Below are 17,866 nucleotides of genomic sequence, written 5' to 3'. Positions count from 1 at the left end.
AGAGAGTCTCTTCATGAGCCAGAAGGACTCTCCAGTGAGCTCCCCATTTCCAGGTTCCTGGCACTGCGAATGTGCACAGTTGCCTGCAAATAGCGCATGCGTAAATGGGGAGTTGCTTGTACAGCTATATCACCACATTTATACAGGAAAATGGAGGTGTTTAAGAAGCTTTGAAAACAAGTCTCTGAATCCACAGAAATCTAGTTCAAACACACCTATCGAAATATTACAATTGTTATAGCAGATGCATTGAGATGACTGGAAAACTAAGAGAGGGTAACGTGAACCAAGCTGTCATAATGCATTTATTCATTAACTACATTGTATAAGGCAGTAGTGTTCAACTATCCATAGAGCTTACATAACTATACAATATGACTACCAAGCGGGCAACTTTAAAGTGTACAGTGGAAACTCAGGTTACGTACCGTCCTCCTTATGAACGCTTCGGGTAACGAGCTCCGCTAACCCGAAATAGGTGCTTCTGGTAGTGAACTTTGCCCCGGGATGCCAGTGGAAGTCATGCACCGGTGGCGCGGAGGCAGTGGAAGGCCCCATTAGTGAAAGTGTGTCTCGAGTTAGGAACGGCTTCAGGTTAAGAGCAGACCGCCAGAACAAGGTGCCACTGTATTTTAATATTTCCTGGTAGTGCAGAAACTTTTATATCACCAAAAAGGAGAAGTGTCTGAAAAATGCAGGTTTTTGTGGGAAGGATTTTCTTTGATTCCATCATAACATCTGCTACGTGTTCTAGTATAATACTTTCAAACAGGAACTGAATATTTGCCTGGGCCTACTGTCACATTTTCTAATGGTTTTAGAATTCTGAGAAGCTGGAATTGCCATAAAGGTTAGTAATATACTGATGTTTTAGATTCACAGCAGTGAATAAAGGGACAAGTAGAATTTCCTATTTTTTATTAGAATGTTGCTGCATGTCTCATCCAGTAGAAGTCAGAATCTTACATCACATGTAGAAAATGCTGTGGGCTACAGCTCCCACCAGCCCCTACCAGTATGGGCTGATCAGTGATGGTCAGTGATGAGTGTTGTCACCACATTGGCTAGCCCTGACTTAAGTTGCCATCATTTCTATTGAGATAGGCTTATTACTGCAGCCAGCTCTTGTTATGCAAGATTCACATCTATGTATTGGCCACTGGTCACTAATGCTAAACAAAGCTGCATCCAATTATGCACAAAATGCAAGTGTTTCATTCAAGAATGGCAATAGAGAGCACAATTGTTTTCTCCATGAGTTTTAGCTCAAAATAGCTCTAATGATATAAAACTTCATTATACTGAAGGGCCTCACTGTCCTCACATCTTGAGACAAGTTAAATGCGTTTCCGGAGTATAGCTAACAAAAATGTGTGTCCCTTCTGGGCATGTCTTTTAAAAACTTAAATGGCTATGAGAAATATTTCCTGTTAGGAAGGACACATTTTGCTTGCCTCCATTCTCACTGAAATACTTTTAAAGGCAGCATTACAAGTGTCAGAGTGTGTTTTGAAGGTAGTATATGTATTCAATGTATTTATGATGAGCATGCTTTAGCAATTCAGAGTTCAAATGTCTATCTAAAGTATATATATTAAACATGGTGGCTTTCACCCACTATATGGAGATTTCTTTCCAATAGGAAATCCATTTATCTTACTTTTTCCAGACAGAGCACTAACAAATGGAATACTGGCACTCTGCTACAGTTTGCTGAAGCTATGTACATTAAGGAAAAGACAAAGAAATTACTTTCAAAGACAATTTCAGCATTTTGACAACTTTTAAAACTTTTCCATTAACAGCTGAAAACGGTTATCTTATGCAGCACATTCACATTTACTGAACCAAAAGGCATGTGCACAACTACATCACACCTGGAACATAAAAACTTGATTGCTAAAATCTTGGCTGGGGCAAGTTGCTGGCATCACATGACCCCTTTACTGTAGCAACTGCACTGGCTCCCAGTCTGTTTCTAAGTACAATTCAAGGTGCTGGTTATTGTTTCTATTTTAGTATATGTGCTACATATACATATACTAAACACAGCACAATGTGTTGGTTATTACTTTCAAAGTCCTAAACAGCTTGTGATTGAGCTACTTGAAGGACCATCTCCTCTTATGTGACTATGCCTTTCCTTGAAGATTGACTGTTGACTGTTCCTACTTGTACCTTCATATGGACCATGCAGCAGCACAAAACTTTATGCCCAAAGTAAATATTCTGTTTGTTTCCTTACAAACAAAGGCACATTGCTTCTAACAGCTTACTTCTTAATGACTGCTGTTTAGCACAACCCTGGTCACATCTACCCAGGCTACTGAATTGAATGGGGCTTACTCCCAGGTATGTGAGGTTAGGACTGCAGCCTCACTCATTATTTCAATAGTTTTATTATACAGATCTGTGTAAGGCAGAATGTAAGCCATAAGGACTTATCTGTATTCCTCTGTAGGGGGGCCTTGGCAGTGGCTCATCATCCTGAATAAGGCCACATATAAAATCCTAAAGGCAAATGTGGTCAGTAATTCATACGAGCAAGTGCAGAAAAAAGTGTGTGTGGCGGGGGGAGGGTTACATTCTCATGTCCTTGTTTGATCTCAAAAAACATCTGTGCACTTCCTTCAAGTCTTATTCACATTCCAGTAGGCAAACCAATTTACATGGGAATTCTTGTTGCCAAGCACTTCAAAAGCCATGTTAGAAGGGAAATATGTCATATTGCACCACTTAGATGTTGTATTCATTGTGCCCATTTCCCAACCACATTACTTAAAGTTTTAAACCATAGTACAATTCCACAGCAATTCTTCATTCCACCAGGATGTCAATGAAGACAGAGCAAGTTATATACTAATGGAGATATGGCTGAGTGAAAGTAAAATTAATATTGCTTGGCAAATACATGCAAGTAGAAGAGTCGAGTCTCTGAGAATACATTGTCAAAAAATGACAAGACAGCAATGTAGTCTTACATAGCTTTCTACAAAACCTTCTTAAATCTTGTGAAAATATGTCTTTTCAGGTGTATCTAATGAACACTTTCATGAAGTACTTCATTTGCATATTTTGTAAACAACTGTGGAAGTGTCATATCTCAGTGCTAGAGTTGCATGCATGGTGTACACAAGATCTGGAGTTCAATCCCTGGCATTCCCTGCTACAATAGTTTCAAAAGAAGGTCTGTGAAAGATCTGTGTTTGCCCAACACCCTGGAGATCTGCTGCCAATACAAAGCAAAAGTGGCTGGCTGAGCGCAGTATCAACCCTAGCACAGAGCTACTGGTTCAGTGAAAGAGAACCACGATGCTCTCCTGGTAAATATTCAGTTGCTTGGCTTTTAGGACTACAGTGGTACCTCAGAGCTTGAACGGCTCCATTCTCGAATGTTTCAACTCCCAAATGCAGAAAACCCAGAAGTAAGTGTTCCGGTTTCCGAACACTCCTTGGAACACGAACGTCCAACGCGGCTTCTGTGCAAAAACCTAGCTGTCAGCTAATCAGAAGCCATGCCTCGGAACTCGAATGTCTAGGAAGACGAATGGTCTTTCAGAACGGATTACGTTTGAGGTACCACTGTATTGGTAAACAAGTTTTTAGCTTTCATGGCTCATTCCCAAAGAAACATATACAGTGGTGCCTCGCAAGATGAAAAGAATCCATTCCGCGAGTCTCTTCGTCTTGTGGTTTTTTCGTCTTGCGAAGCAACCCTATTAGCGGCTTAGCGGCTATTAGCGGCAAAGTGGCTATTAGCGGCAAAGCGGCTATTAGCGGCTTAGAAAAAGGGGGGGAGCGAAAAAAATCGCAAGACTCGCAAGACGTTTCCGTCTTGCAAAGCAAGCCCATAGAGAAATTCGTCTTGCGAAGCGCCTTGAAAAACGGAAAACCCTTTCGTCTAGCGGGTTTTTCGTCTTGCGAGGCATTCGTCTTGCGGGGCACCACTGTAGGAAGTGATGTTTATAAACTCAGAAAAAAGAAGAGAGCTCAGGTGGAATTTCTGTTTCTTAAGATGAGTCCAAGATCTATGTGGGGTTCCTGAAGTGTTGTCTTCTGCTTAGTTTATCATTAGGTCACAGCAATGTGGTTCAAACTAGAAAGAAGCTTGTTGTGCTTGACCCAATTCAGAAACTGCCACAGCTGCCTGCCTGAACAATGATATGTAAATTTACCAACAGCAAGATTTGGGACATAAGTTCACTGGTGTCTAAGATAGCTGTTGATACTACTTATGACACAACAATACTGAATATGTAGTATCACACTCACATCACAAGCAGTGATGCAAGCATAAATGTTTAGGATACAGCTGCTAGTGGTTTAAATTTATCTTGCTCAGTCCTTTTACATAGGAATGTAATGTTAAGTATGGATCTGGAGCAAATATCAGTGTTAGCCCCATAGTGATATAATATACCGGTACATGTGAATAACAAGCAGCACAATACTAGAATGTGACTCAAAAAGGGCAATTCTCTGTGCACTGTGGGACAGTACGTGGGATAAAGGAATTCAGAACAGACAGTGCATATTTATTCTTCCATTGAAAGTTCTTTACCAAATAGTTTGAATTACTAAAGGGGAAAAAATACCAACCCAGTGGAAGGAATAGCTTGTTTTCGTAAAGGTTAACAGAACTATTGAATACACTTTTGCCTCAAAACTATTATGCGCCCGAGAGTTTATTTCACATAACATAGGCATCAACTGCATCAAGATTTTATAAAAATTATACTGATCATACTTGTTTACAGAAGGAACCAACCAGTGACAGGACTTAAGAAACCTTTCATTTAATGGCTTGTTTTATATTTTTCATAATTCATCAAGCCCTGTTATTTGCATAGATAATTAGAAAACATGACAAGTGTCTTATGGAAACACTCTAATCAAATGTTGTAAACAACCTTATGTGAGAGTTTTGTTTTTGGCATGACCAATACCACTACAGTGTTCAAGAATATAAGGCTGAACAAGTTTCTAAATATTTTCAGGTCTGATATTGTTATAATAAATATGCAAATTATGTTGTCTTTAATATAAAGATACATAACAGCCCAACCTTAATGTGATGCAAGGGTTACTGAGTTCAACAGGATTTCTATAAGCATGGACAGAATTGCAGTTTAAGGATTATATTTTTATCTTAAATGCAGGAAGCATATCATCTTTATTTACATGATTACAAAACTGAAGAGACAGCACACTAATAGTTTGAAGAAGCCTAAGGAAGAGGTGTCAAGACAAACAAATAGGATTTTCCCAGGCACTGACACACGAATGTATTAAAGAGCATTCAGCCCTTCAAAATCCTGCTTAATGACAGCAGATGATTAAAGGATCAACATAAAATATTCCCTGAAATGCAACTCCATGTAGCTGTTTAGGTATAGGTCAATACTATACACATCTACATTTAAATGTGTTGAAAATGTTTTTATAAATATTCTGCACATTACAGTACAGTGGTACCTCGGGTTAAGAATTTAATTCGTTCTGGAGGTTTGTTCTTAACCTGAAACTGTTCTTAACCTGAAGCACCACTTTAGCTAATGGGGCGTCCTGCTGCAGCTGTGCCGCCGCTGCACAATTTCTGTTCTCAACCTGAAGCAAAGTTCTTAACCCGAGGTAATATTTCTGGGTTAGCGGAGTCTGTAACCTGAAGTGTCTGTAACCTGAAGCGTATGTAACCCAAGGTACCATTGTATACGTTTCGTATCCCATGACTGAATATCAAAGTTCTAGTGAAAAACAAAGATGCTGTTGCAAGCCTGAGGTTTGCCCACCCCATTTATAGAAATACTATGTGTTATCCTACTAACAACTAGATAGATTCAACACACTCTGATACAGAAACACCTCTGAGAATTCACCAGAAACCATATGCTTTGCTTCCCACATAGTTAACAAAAGGGAGGAAACTGATATCAGGATTATGGACTTTTGCTACCCCTGCAAAGATGACATCAGAAAATGTGAGAGACACATAACACAGAAATTTAAAGGATTTGCACATTACACCTTCTTACAATTAAATCAATACCAGTCCCCAGCAAAGCCAAGGCTATAGTGCTAACTTCACCTACTTGAAACAAAATAAAAAAATTCCTTCCAGTAGCACCTTAAAGACCAACTGAGTTAGTTCTAGGTATGAGCTTTCGTGTGCATGCACACTTCTTCAGATACGAAGTATCTCTTCTTCAGATATGGTATCTGAAGAATATCTATTCTTCAGATATGGTATCTGAAGAAGTGTGCATGCACACGAAAGCTCATACCTAGAACTAACTCAGTTGGTCTTTAAGGTGCTACTGGAAGGAATTTTTTTATTTTGTTTTGACCATGGCAGACCAACACGGCTACCTATCTGTAACTTCACCTACTTGAGTGTAAGCCCCACTGAATTCAATAGGGCATATGTCTAAGAATACATGGTTAGAATTGCACGGTTGCAGACACCAGTTGAATAATTCATTATTTTAGGAATAACCTAAGGGAAATGTGACCAAAGTATTGTACACATAAACTCACTTATTTTTTCAGACTCAAACTCAAGGAATTAATCACCCATTTATAATCTTTGTGGTGAATAGTGCCTATTGTTCATGCCTCTACTTACTGAAATTTGCTTGATTTTCCCTTATGCAAACAATTACAACGTCCTCTCACACGGAAACAAATGTCAGCAACTAAACTTGCCGACGGATGCACGACACACTACGCACATTCATGTACTGCACACACTGTAACGAGACTTCACACCCCCTCCCCTTACTTCCCTTCTCGCAGTCCTGGGGGGCGGGAATCCTCTCTCCGGGCCTCCCTTCCTCCCCCCCCCCTTTTCCTTGCGTCATCGAATACACACTCAGGATGCGCCGGGAGCGATATAATAAACTAACGAGGAGAAGGGAAGACACTGCTGATGTTTTCACGGTTTCATTGCAGCCACACCACCAGGCTGGAAGAGGCTGCTGTGGAGCCAACTTGCCCACCTTCGCCACAGGAAAGCAATGACACGCTGGCCGTTCACGTGTATTCACATCCCCACGTGTTTGTGTGTGCACGCGCGTCCCTACTTTTCAGAAGGGGGAAGGGAGAGACGAGCCCCGCCGTTGTCCCTCAACAATTCCTACGTGTCAGCTGCCCAGTCACGCTGTTCCCTCCACCAGTTCCTGTGAGGGGAAAATTACATGCACACACACCCGCTCTCTCCTGCCAACCCTGAACCTCGTGAGAGGAAATGCAACGCTCTTCCCATGATGTGGCCCCCCAACCGCCCTTTAACCGCCACCCCGCTTCCGTCCACGAATTTATTAAGCCTCTCCAACCTTCCCACCTCAGCCCCCCGTCTCCCCAGCCCCGGTGTACAAGGAAGCCATGTCCCTCCCTCCCCGCCGACCCCACCACCGCCAACAGCCACACCTACCTGTCTTCTCGTGGTCGTAGCCCACCACAATGAAATAATCTGCCAGCCTGGCCATGGCTGAGGAGAGCCTGCCTCGGGCCCCGCGAGCCCCGCCGCCGCCGCTGACACCGCCGCCGCGCCCGGGAAACTCAGCATCCTCCCCGCGGCGCCTGCAGCTGCTGCACAAGAAGAAGGAGCAGCACCTCAGCCATGTTGGACGCCCAGGCTCGCAGTGCGCCTGCGCGCGCTCCCAACCCCCCCCCCCAACTCCCAACCGCCGCAACGCCGCTGCTGTACTACGACGTCGCGGGGGCAGGGCGGGCGTTTGCGGGGTTTACAAACGCCACGCGCCGCTGCCGGGCGGCTGCAGCCCACGCTCAGTGGGGTCAGAAGACGGGAAGGTCTGGGGGGGGGAGGCGGGCAGGGGTTTGGGGACGGGCGTTTCCCTCCCTCCCCCTCATTATTGTAGTGGTTTGCAGCTGGGTGCACGTTTGCGTGTGGCGCTTTGCATGCGGCGACTCGGGTGCATGATGGACCCGTCGCCTGCAAAAGCCGCAGGATGGATGGATGTTCGCCCTGAGGCATAAAGCTCAGCCCAAGCCTTAGCCCGGCGCTTCCTTCCTGTTTTGGAAATTCAAATTAATACAGGGCGCGGGGAAACTGAGGACGGCGGAGCTTTCGAGCTGCTCCCCCCTCCCCCGAGATTCGCGAAATCTCCGGCGAAAGTGTGTCCCGCAGGCTTTCGGGCAGACTTCGCTTCCGCTTGCAAAGTGCTTAGGGCTCACCCGAAGGCCTTTTTCGCTCCTGCTGTTCGGAGCCACTGTCTGCTGACTGTGCGCATGTGTGAAGGGCAGCTTTAAATTGCTTGCGTTAGGTTTCCGAACCCATTCATTTCCGTGAGGTAGATTGTAAACTGCGTTCCAGCCATCCTGCATTTGGGTGTCCTCCGGCTATCGTTTCTCGTAGACATGTTTTGAAATGACATGTTCACGGTTTCGCTTCTACCTAGCCAAGTTTGGAGAAATGTCTTCTCAGTTTCATTTCTCCGTGGGGAAAAATCATCAAAAAGGCAGGGGTGATCTTGGTCCAAACCCCATTTGTAACTCTTGGAATTATTTTTTTTATTTATTTTTTTTGCCATATCGCACCCATTATCTTTACTGACTGCATGATCCTGAAGGTTACTCAAAAGTTATTTACTCCCAAGTAGCAGCCTAATCCTATGCAGAGTTAGTACATTTAAGCCTACTGAAATCATTTCCAGACTTGCATTAGGTTTTAATTAAGAGCAATTTAAAAGAGTGTTTTAAAATAGCACTAAAACACAATAACTGAGGAGTAAGCCAAATGACTTCAGTGTTTCTGTTCTTGAAGGATGGACATGAATATAGAGGATATGAAGCCAAACACTGGGTTGGAGCCAGACATGACCCATTGAAATCAATGAGTCTACTCAAAATATGGCCAAGTCTAGATTCAACCCCATGTGAGATTACATTATTGAACTCTACAGAATCCATGGACTTCCCTACAAGCAAGTATCGCATGGTTACAGTTTGGAGCTGCAATCCTATATACACTTACCTGAAAGCAAACACTATTGAATTCAGTACCCCTTACTTTTGAGTAGACATGCACAGGCTTGTGCTGTTAATCTGTTTAGTGTTTCAATTCTAGATGCACTCTGTAGTTTTTCGGGACAATTTAAATCAAGTTTATTCTGAATTTACTGCCTAGACAATGAGTTTAAGATTACAGATTTAGTGATTCCTAGGGAATTTACTTTAAAAAGCTTGTAAGGGAGGGTAATGTTGGTGCAACAAAATCATTTAGAGCGTGCTCTGATACGTAAATGTGGTCAGTAAAGACCACTCCATGTTTAATTTATGTTCCCAAAGTGGCAACCAGAACAATACTGTGATGGGAGCTGAGCAAGGTTCAACTTTTGCACAAGTGATAGAGGCCCATGGCATATTCCGCAGATGATAGGATTGTTCAGAAAACAACATCCTTATGGCTGTCATAATGTTGGCAAGTTTCACTAGGAAGACCTGCTCTTTTGTTTGGAAACTCCATGCCAACATTGCACATTCCTGGAAGCTGCTCGTACTGGTATGGAGGCTTTCCACCCAATCGAACCTGCCCATGTTGTGAGTTACTCACATACCTTATGGCAGCTGCATGGAGCCCACAGCTGTGGCTTCTTTTCAGCTGCAACAACTTCACCACCCCAAATAATGCAAAAAATAGATCATACACAACATGGTTCTCACTAGTTCAGCATTTTGACACTTGTGAACATCAGGGTTGTAAGGTCTAATGTGAGGTGTTGTATTTTACTTCCCATGTAATTCAAATTATCCCATCAACACATATAGCCATGCAAGTCTACACTGGATAAACTGAGATTATGACACACCACAGCCTGGCTTATCTTCTTTTTACACGTTTTGCAGGTCATGAAATGAGCTACAATTCTGAAACGCTAGATCGTTCATAAGGGAGGGAAATCACCACTTGATGGCTTCATTCTGTATTTAGCAAATGTGCAAATAGTTGTGAGTCAGCATTATGCAATTTGTAGTTTACCACAAAAAATAAGTACAATAAAAATTCCAACTACTCTGGCAGAAAAGTCTTCTGGAATAGATCCATTGTTAATCTGTTAGACTAGGATGAGCAAAATATAAAAGGTATAATAAAGCTACTTCTGCACGTAGAAAACGTCGTGCAGAAGAGCTCCTATTGGATGTTATTTTAACACTTCACTTCCACTGCTGCCCTCAAGCTGAAGCTGTGTTAGGCATGTTGCAGTATACTCAGTAAGTTAAGACCCACACCTTATATGAACCAAGTCAGTGTTAGAAACTGAAATATGAAAGCTAGGAGCTAAATGACACCTTAAACCAGGCTTCCTCAACCTCAGCCCTCCAGATGTTTTGAGACTACAATTCCCATCATCCCTGACTACTGGTCCTGCTAGCTAGGGATCATGGGAGTTGCAGGCCAAAAACATCTGGAGGGCTGAGGAAGCCTGCCTTAAACCTAGGGTATGGGCGCAACAACGTGTCTAGGCAACAAATGTCTAGGCGCACTTTGTTATAACAAGAATACAAAGCTGAAAATGAATGAACTGCAGATAAAATATTATGTTCACTTTTCACAGGGTCTACTCCTCTGTCCATTCCTGTAATATTCTTAAGAGGGTCTCTTCTCTAGTCTTCAGAGAGTATCTGAAAGTGGGAAGACAGAAAAAGGTCCTCCTTTCCTTCTACTCTGCAGTTTTAATCTGAAATCTTAGGTGCAGTACTGTGCCCGGAGCTCAGAAACTGCTCGCACTAAGGAAATTCCCTGCCGCAAAATGCACCTAGAACAATGGGAGTTTCAAACACTGAACCAAGTGTCTGCCTGGAAGGGCCATAGCTCAGTGGTGGAGTACATGCTTTGCATACGAAAGGTCCCAGGTTCAAACCCCAGCTTTTTCAGGTCGGGCTGGAAGATAGCCCTCTCTAAAACCTTGGAGAATTGCTGCCAGTCAGTGCAAACTATACTGAGTTAGATGAACCATTGATCTGACCTGCTATACGGCAGCTTCCTTTGTTCCTCTTGATCTCAGCCCATCTTCCCTCCATGGGCGCAGCCAAGGGGGGGAGGGGAGCAGCTGCCCACCCCCCAAATAAAAATACATAGCTGACAGAGGTTCTGCCCCCCCAACTAAAGGCCTGCCCCCCTAACAAAAATTCTTGCTACGCCCATGTTTCACTCCACTTCATGAAATGATGCAGCGTCGGAATGGTGTTTAGGATACATGTAAGTGAGACATGGGGAGGGCCTTGGCTTATGGAAACAGCTGATTAACTGCCGCACTCCTAATACAACTACAACTTCAGCTTAACACCAGAACAGGAAGGAACAGGATGGTTACAATATGTTCTATACGGAGCTCCATGGCACTCTTGTTTCCTGTAAACCATTTAAGATGCTGTCATTTTGAACTAGTTCAATCCTTCTGAAGTGTGAGGCTGAATAGAAAATGAAAACAACTCCTGAATGAATTAACTGTAGGTGACATCCATGATTCTGCTGAAGGCCATTGACACACCTTTGAAGACCTAACTGCTAGATAAATGCAAAATAAGCCGAATTCAATTGTTTTAGACTGCAGCTTATAAATATAAATTTATAACTCTTTTGGAATTTAAAGCAACAAATGGTATTTTCACAGTTGCCACAGAAATCACTATATAAATGTCATGCATCTCCATGAAGCTACAAGTCCCTGTTGAGTTTTCTCACTTCTAAATCACTCCACAACTACCGGTATCTTTTAGAGGCCACACATGCCTAGAAGGCCAGCTTGAATGTTTCGTCTTCAGTAACAGCACTAAAGCAACCACATCCACAAACTACTTAAGATGTATTAATTGTGCTTAAACCATTTTAGTCATGTTAAAGTCTTTCAGCTGAAATGCAAGCCCATTGCAAAGAGATTAGTGCCGAAGGTGGGGGTGAGGAGGAGAAAGTGAACAGTAGCAATTATGCTAGTCTTTATGTATGACTGAGAAGCTTTATAGATGTGTTTTTCCTAAGTGAGGGCAGCTCCAGATAATCCATTAACTGAGCATTTTGATTTGCTTGCATGGAGGTTTGCTGATGATTATAGTTTGTTACCCGGCCTACTCCCCAAGGCCCCAGGGTGGGCCACAACAACTAAAATACAAAATATTAAAACACAATATTATACAATATTAAAAGCAGTTTAAAACAACCTAAAAATCACAGAAATAAGGTATACATCTTAAGTGTCAAAACCCAGGATAAAGCATTCACCAAAAGCTGTATAATGAGGATGCCAAATGCACCTCTGTGGAAAGAGAGTTCCACAACTTAGGGGATACCACAGAGAATGCTCTCTCCTGGGCTACCACCACCCAAGCTTCTGAGGGCAATTTAACACCTTCTGCCAATCATAGCACCCAAGAGGATCTGTAGGGAAGGAGGTGGTCTTTCAAGTATTTATATCTGGTCTTTACTGAGCACTCCTGAATTTCTTGGGGTAAAGTTATACAACAATGTGCATCCATCCTGAACTCATCCTGATTTGCTTATTTGCTTTATCATCTCACACTTTTCTGGGCATTCTCTTTCAATTTTCTGACTGCCCCAAAAATAATAATATCCACTTAAAAACAACAACAATCAGAATGGTTGTGCCAGGGTGACACAATACTTTAAGCCCCTTTAATAGAGCAAAAATAAATTTCACCTATGCATTAGAATCCCCCAGAATACTGACAGTCAAGTATCCTCAGAGGTTTGTGTATTTTTTACAGTAGGAGTTCTGAAACAATACTTCAGGAATATGTCAGGGTGTTAAAAAAACAACACTTAGATGATTCCAGTTAACACACAGTTAAACAATTTAAACCCAATAAAAACATAAAATCCATATATTAAAACTGATAGTAGAATTTCAACATTTCAACATCTTCCCATGCACTCCCTGCTCTCCTTATTATGGCCCAGAATTTGGTGGATTGTGACCTACAAATGTCTATCTTTAAAGCCCTCACCAGCTATATATAAATATATATATATATATATATATATATATATATATATATATATATATATGGTCATTTGCTTATTGGAAGCTCACAGAAATGTGCTTTTAATATTTTGCTGATGCATTGCTTATTCAGTACCGCAATATGGACAACAAAGGCCTCTTTAATGTAGACCCCCTGAGCTCATTCTCCAGAATGGAATTTTTACGTGCCCAAGAATTTCCAGGATGTTTCCTGTTTACGTTTTCCTCTTGCCTGAGTCTAGCAACATACCCCACTGGGAGAAGGAGGAGGAGGGATGCACGTTTCTACAAACTAAGTGCAGCAATCAAACACACCATGCAGAGCTCACATGCAATGTGAGCTATTATTGCACTGGTGTGATCTGTCCTCTTAAGTATAGTTTGAAGGAAAGCACTAATAAAACAGTAGTGGGCCTCATTCATCACTCAGACTATTCTTTTGCAGTAACTTTATGAACTGTACTGAAATGTCTCTTGTCGTAAAGTATGCAGGAAGATCTGGTGTGTGGGAGGGACAATGTAGGAAAGCCCAAATTCCACAGCACAAGTAACCAGAGAGCACTTTAAGTGCAGAAATAGTACAAGAGAGAGTGTTGCTCAGCAGATCATTGAATGAACAAAGTATTTGAGGAATATCATTTTTTCATTGATTTATTTACAACATTTATCAACGGTTCATTAAAGCCAATATATAATAACACCAACAAGCCTTAAACACCAATAATAAACAATCATGAGGAACTCTGGACTTTAAGAAACTCCACATTCCACACTTTAAGAAAGCTGACTTCTAAAACTTCAAGAACAACTGGGTGAGACTCTATGGCCAGAAATACTCAAAAGAGTATTCAGACGACACAATGTCGCGTACATGATGTCACACACACAACACAAGCCAGGCCCATAGCTGTCAACTTTCTCCTTTTTTTAAGGGAAATTCCCTTATTCTGAATAGGATACCTCGCAAGAAAAGGGAAAAGTTGACAGCTGTGCCCAGGCCCCCCATAATCTCAGGAACAACATGGCACCTCTGCTACAGGATCAAGAGGGCTTGTTGGAAAACATACCAGGAACTCAATTTTCTCAATGCAGACAAATTATGCTGTTGTTCTATATAAAACAGGTGTTGTCTCAATGCATCTTTTGCTTTGTGCAAACCTAGGCTAAATAACTGTTGCGGTGAAAAACAACAACAACAACAACATCTGACATTAGTGGCTTTCATCCAACTGCTTTTGTGCAAGTAAAGCAGAACTTAAGAAAGCAAACTCCTTGGAGCTAAATTCAGCCAAGTCAATACTGTAGTTAAATGCCCTTAACTAGGGCTATGTGAGAATGGAGGAGAGACCTACTTCAAACTGCAAAACAGCACTTGAAACGCAACCTGGTACAAAAAAAAATTTTTAAGGAATTTAGGCCGCACAACTTCCAGAGGGTTTAAATTTGCCTCAGTCTAGATTTGAATCCCATAAAGTAACTGAGCTAAAGTTTTAGCTTTAAAAACTTCATGCACTGCAATAATAAAGTTGTGGCCTTTTGTTCAAATATTTTAATACTCTTACCTGTTCAATAAATTGTTTATTTAAATACCTTTTGGGGATCTGTATTATTCAGAACATACCTTTACCTTGATTTGGTTTAATTTCCCATAAAATATTCTTTTTGACAATATCCAGAAAATGTGTACAACATCTCATCAGACTCACTTTTGTCTGGGATAGAATTACATACAATTAAACAGAAATCTTTTTGGTGGCCATCTCGGGGACACGATAAGTTGGTGACAATAGAAACTTAACAATGTTGTTTATATAGAGATTGAACAGGACAGGAACAAAGATACAGCCCTGCTTAACCCCTTTAGTATATGACACAAGATCTATAGTGCAATGTATTATTATACAGATGTTTAATGAAAAAGAGGTCTTTTGTATATAGCTCATGAGGCGAATTTTCCCCAAAGACAAAGAAAAGCTGCATACAAAGCACCTTTGGGTTGGTCCCCCCCCCCCCTTTTTCATATTTGTCAGTCAAATCTATAGTAGATCTACTCTACCTAAGCCTTGCTGGCAAAATTGTTTCCTCTTACAGTGGTTCCTCGGGTTAAGAACTTAATTCGTTCTGGAGGTCCATTCTTAACCTGAAACTGTTCTTAACCTGAAGCACCACTTTAGCTAATGGGGCCTCCCGCCGCTGCTGCACCGTTGCTGCACGATTTCTGTTCTCATCCTGAAGCAAAGTTCTTAATTTGAGGTTCTATTTCTGGGTTAGCAGAGTCTGTAACCTGAAGCGTCTGTAACCCCAGGTACCACTGTATAGCCAGTTGGTTAGTTTATTATGCAGGTGATTTGCATAAAGTTTGCTCATTACACATCGCAAGCTAACTGGGCAATAATTTGCTCAGTCAACTTTGCACCTTTTAAATATACAGGAACAGTACTCCAGGCTTACAGCAGTGCTCCAGAACTCTGTTTTTAAAGAAATAAAATCTGCAGAAAGAAAGCAGCATTTTAAAAAGAAGGCATGCCCCACTTTTTCCTCACATAGGAGGGAGTAGGAGATGATGCCTGCTGTCTACAGTGGTGTTGGGGTAAATTTTGAAGTGCAGTTGGAGCCCCCATAGACCCACCCCTGAAGGGGAGTCGTTGCTTAGGATCAGCTGCCAATGACAAGCAAGTGGATAGGCAAAATATGGTGCAGCAGCTAGAATGGGAAGAGCTGGGCTCACATTATTGATCCACCATGAATTAAGTGACCTAGTTAATAAAGGAATCGTGTGCTAGACCTGGTTATCCTCCAACCCCCTGAGCATACACCATGGGTAAATACTGCTGCATCTGATGACATGATTGTTCCTTTGGTGAACAAAGTACTGGAACTATGCTCCCTGCCCGCCCACCCCTCATGTTCCTCCTATACCACACCACTGGCTACCTATGACACATATGTGCATGATGTAAAACAAAGGTAGGGAACTTCTTTCACTCCATGGACCAGATCTTTATCACTCCTCACCTGCGCATGCCAACCTAGGTCACTACCCACCCATCAGTCATCTGCAATTACCTATTGAGGAGTAGGTCACCTCAAATCTGACTGGACCTATCACCGTTGTCACTGGACCTTAGTTGCATTTGGTTAAATCTACACAGATTGTGACATTATAACTTGATATCATTATGGTGTTTTTTAAGTGTGTTTTTTCTTCTTCAAAGCCTTCTTGTATTTATCTTTTCAGGTGCAGAAGAGTAACAGAAAGTGCTAATCTGACCCCTGGAAATCCTGAATTCCAAATATGATAGTGGCACAGAACAGGTGGGAAGTCTCATAGGCAGATGTCACTTTAAATCCTGCTGGGGGATGATAGCAGATCTTGTCTTCACTATCTCTTCTGCTTAATTCTCTGTGACCTTCTGCTTAAGCATTTGGGTAACACTCTGGGAAAAGTGCCACTCTTCAATAGCTAAAAGTGCCTTGGAGCCTAGAAGGACTAAAGACAATGATTTCAGATTGCTATTAATAGATGGCAGAAATGAAACCTCTTTGGTCTTAGCCATGAGAGTGCAATTGGCTTGTCAGAAACTGCAAGCATAGTGCTGGTGTTTGGATGTTGTTTGACAGAATGACTCGAGTGTATGCTAACAATGCACATGGAAGGTGCCATTTACATCTTAGGGCTGTTTCACAGGATACAAAATACATTAAAATGAAAGGGAAGTCTTTTCTCATTACTCTAACTGCGAATTTTCTGAACTGGTCGAGGACAGAAAGCTTCCATTTTTTTAATACCGCAAATGCTATCAAATACTTTGGAAGTCTTGGTGCCACTTTTATGTATAAACATACAGAGGAAATGTTTTATTCTGTGTAAACAATTCCAAGCAATTTAGTAAAACTGTTCTGAATCCTAGAAGATGAAACAGACCAGTTTCAAAAGGTCAGTTGTCTCAGAAGCAACCTATATTGTTCCCCCAAGGTTTAATTTTAAAGAAACAGCCTGATTTTTTTTTTTAATATCATCACTTTAATGATCACCCAGTACATCAGCAGCACTTCAGCTCATCTGCATGTTTTCCAGTCACGAATGAACACTTATACTGCTTTAATGCGGAAACTTATTCTGAAATTATACTACTTTGTGATGGATAAACCAATAACCTCCTTCGGTCTTGGCACAGGGCAACCTTAATAACTGAGGAGAAGGAAATCCATGAAGACACCTTTCCCTATCTTGCCTGACAAAGTGCACCTGTCAAAATTTCACTTCCACAACAACTGTCAGAGTGCAGAAGTCCTTGATCTGTTCAATTGATGGATTTACTTTAAAGCAGCTACAGAGGGCTCCAATTCTGATTAGATCTCCCCATTAATCCTTTGCTCCCAGTGCTATTTCCCAGCCTAAAACTGAAATCCTGTACACTAGGGTTAGCCAGTGCTGTTTTTCTAGAAAAAGAGGTGCTGGAATACACCTTGAGCATCTCCCTTGTTCTCTAAGAATGGCAATGGCACTCATTAGAGAGGTACTGGAACTGAGTTCCTGTGAGCTAGCTAATATGGGGCTAGCTAATATGGCTCCATGATCCATATATTGTTGGACTCCAATTCCCATCAGCTTCAACCAGCATGATCAATGACCCGAGATGATGGAAGTTGGAGTTCAGCAACATCTGGAGAGCTATCCCTTGGCTATCCCTGCTTTACACTTACCCTGAGAGTAAGTTCCATTCAACTCAGTAGGATTTACTAAATGCTATTAGCTCTTACTGGGGAAAACATACAGGTATGTGCATTCCCCCCCCCCCAGCAACTCAGGACCAATAGGTTCAGGAAAGCGATTTAGAGTGGAAAAATGTCTTGGAGGGGAAGGT

The 17,866-nt window shown here is 41.8% G+C and overlaps 1 protein-coding gene across 3 annotated transcripts in view; it reads right to left on the bottom strand.

Annotated features, from left to right (window-relative positions):
• SBF2 (SET binding factor 2) overlaps positions 1 to 7,619 on the bottom strand; it is a 218,105-nt gene extending 210,486 nt beyond the window's left edge. For 2 of the 3 annotated variants that reach the window (XM_081840018.1, XM_081840019.1), the window contains exon 1: positions 7,430 to 7,619. In XM_081840018.1, the coding sequence (XP_081696144.1) occupies positions 7,430 to 7,484 (55 nt within the window). In that variant the 5' untranslated portion in view covers positions 7,485 to 7,619. The remainder of the gene's footprint in view (positions 1 to 7,429) is intronic. The other variant, XM_081840021.1, reaches the window with a different exon arrangement.
• Between the last annotated feature and the right edge of the window lie 10,247 nt (positions 7,620 to 17,866).

This window comes from Podarcis erhardii (genome assembly GCF_964252035.2).
Source record: "Podarcis erhardii genome assembly, chromosome: 1".
Lineage (NCBI taxonomy): Eukaryota > Metazoa > Chordata > Lepidosauria > Squamata > Lacertidae > Podarcis > Podarcis erhardii.
This window is presented reverse-complemented; position numbering and strand designations above follow the sequence as displayed.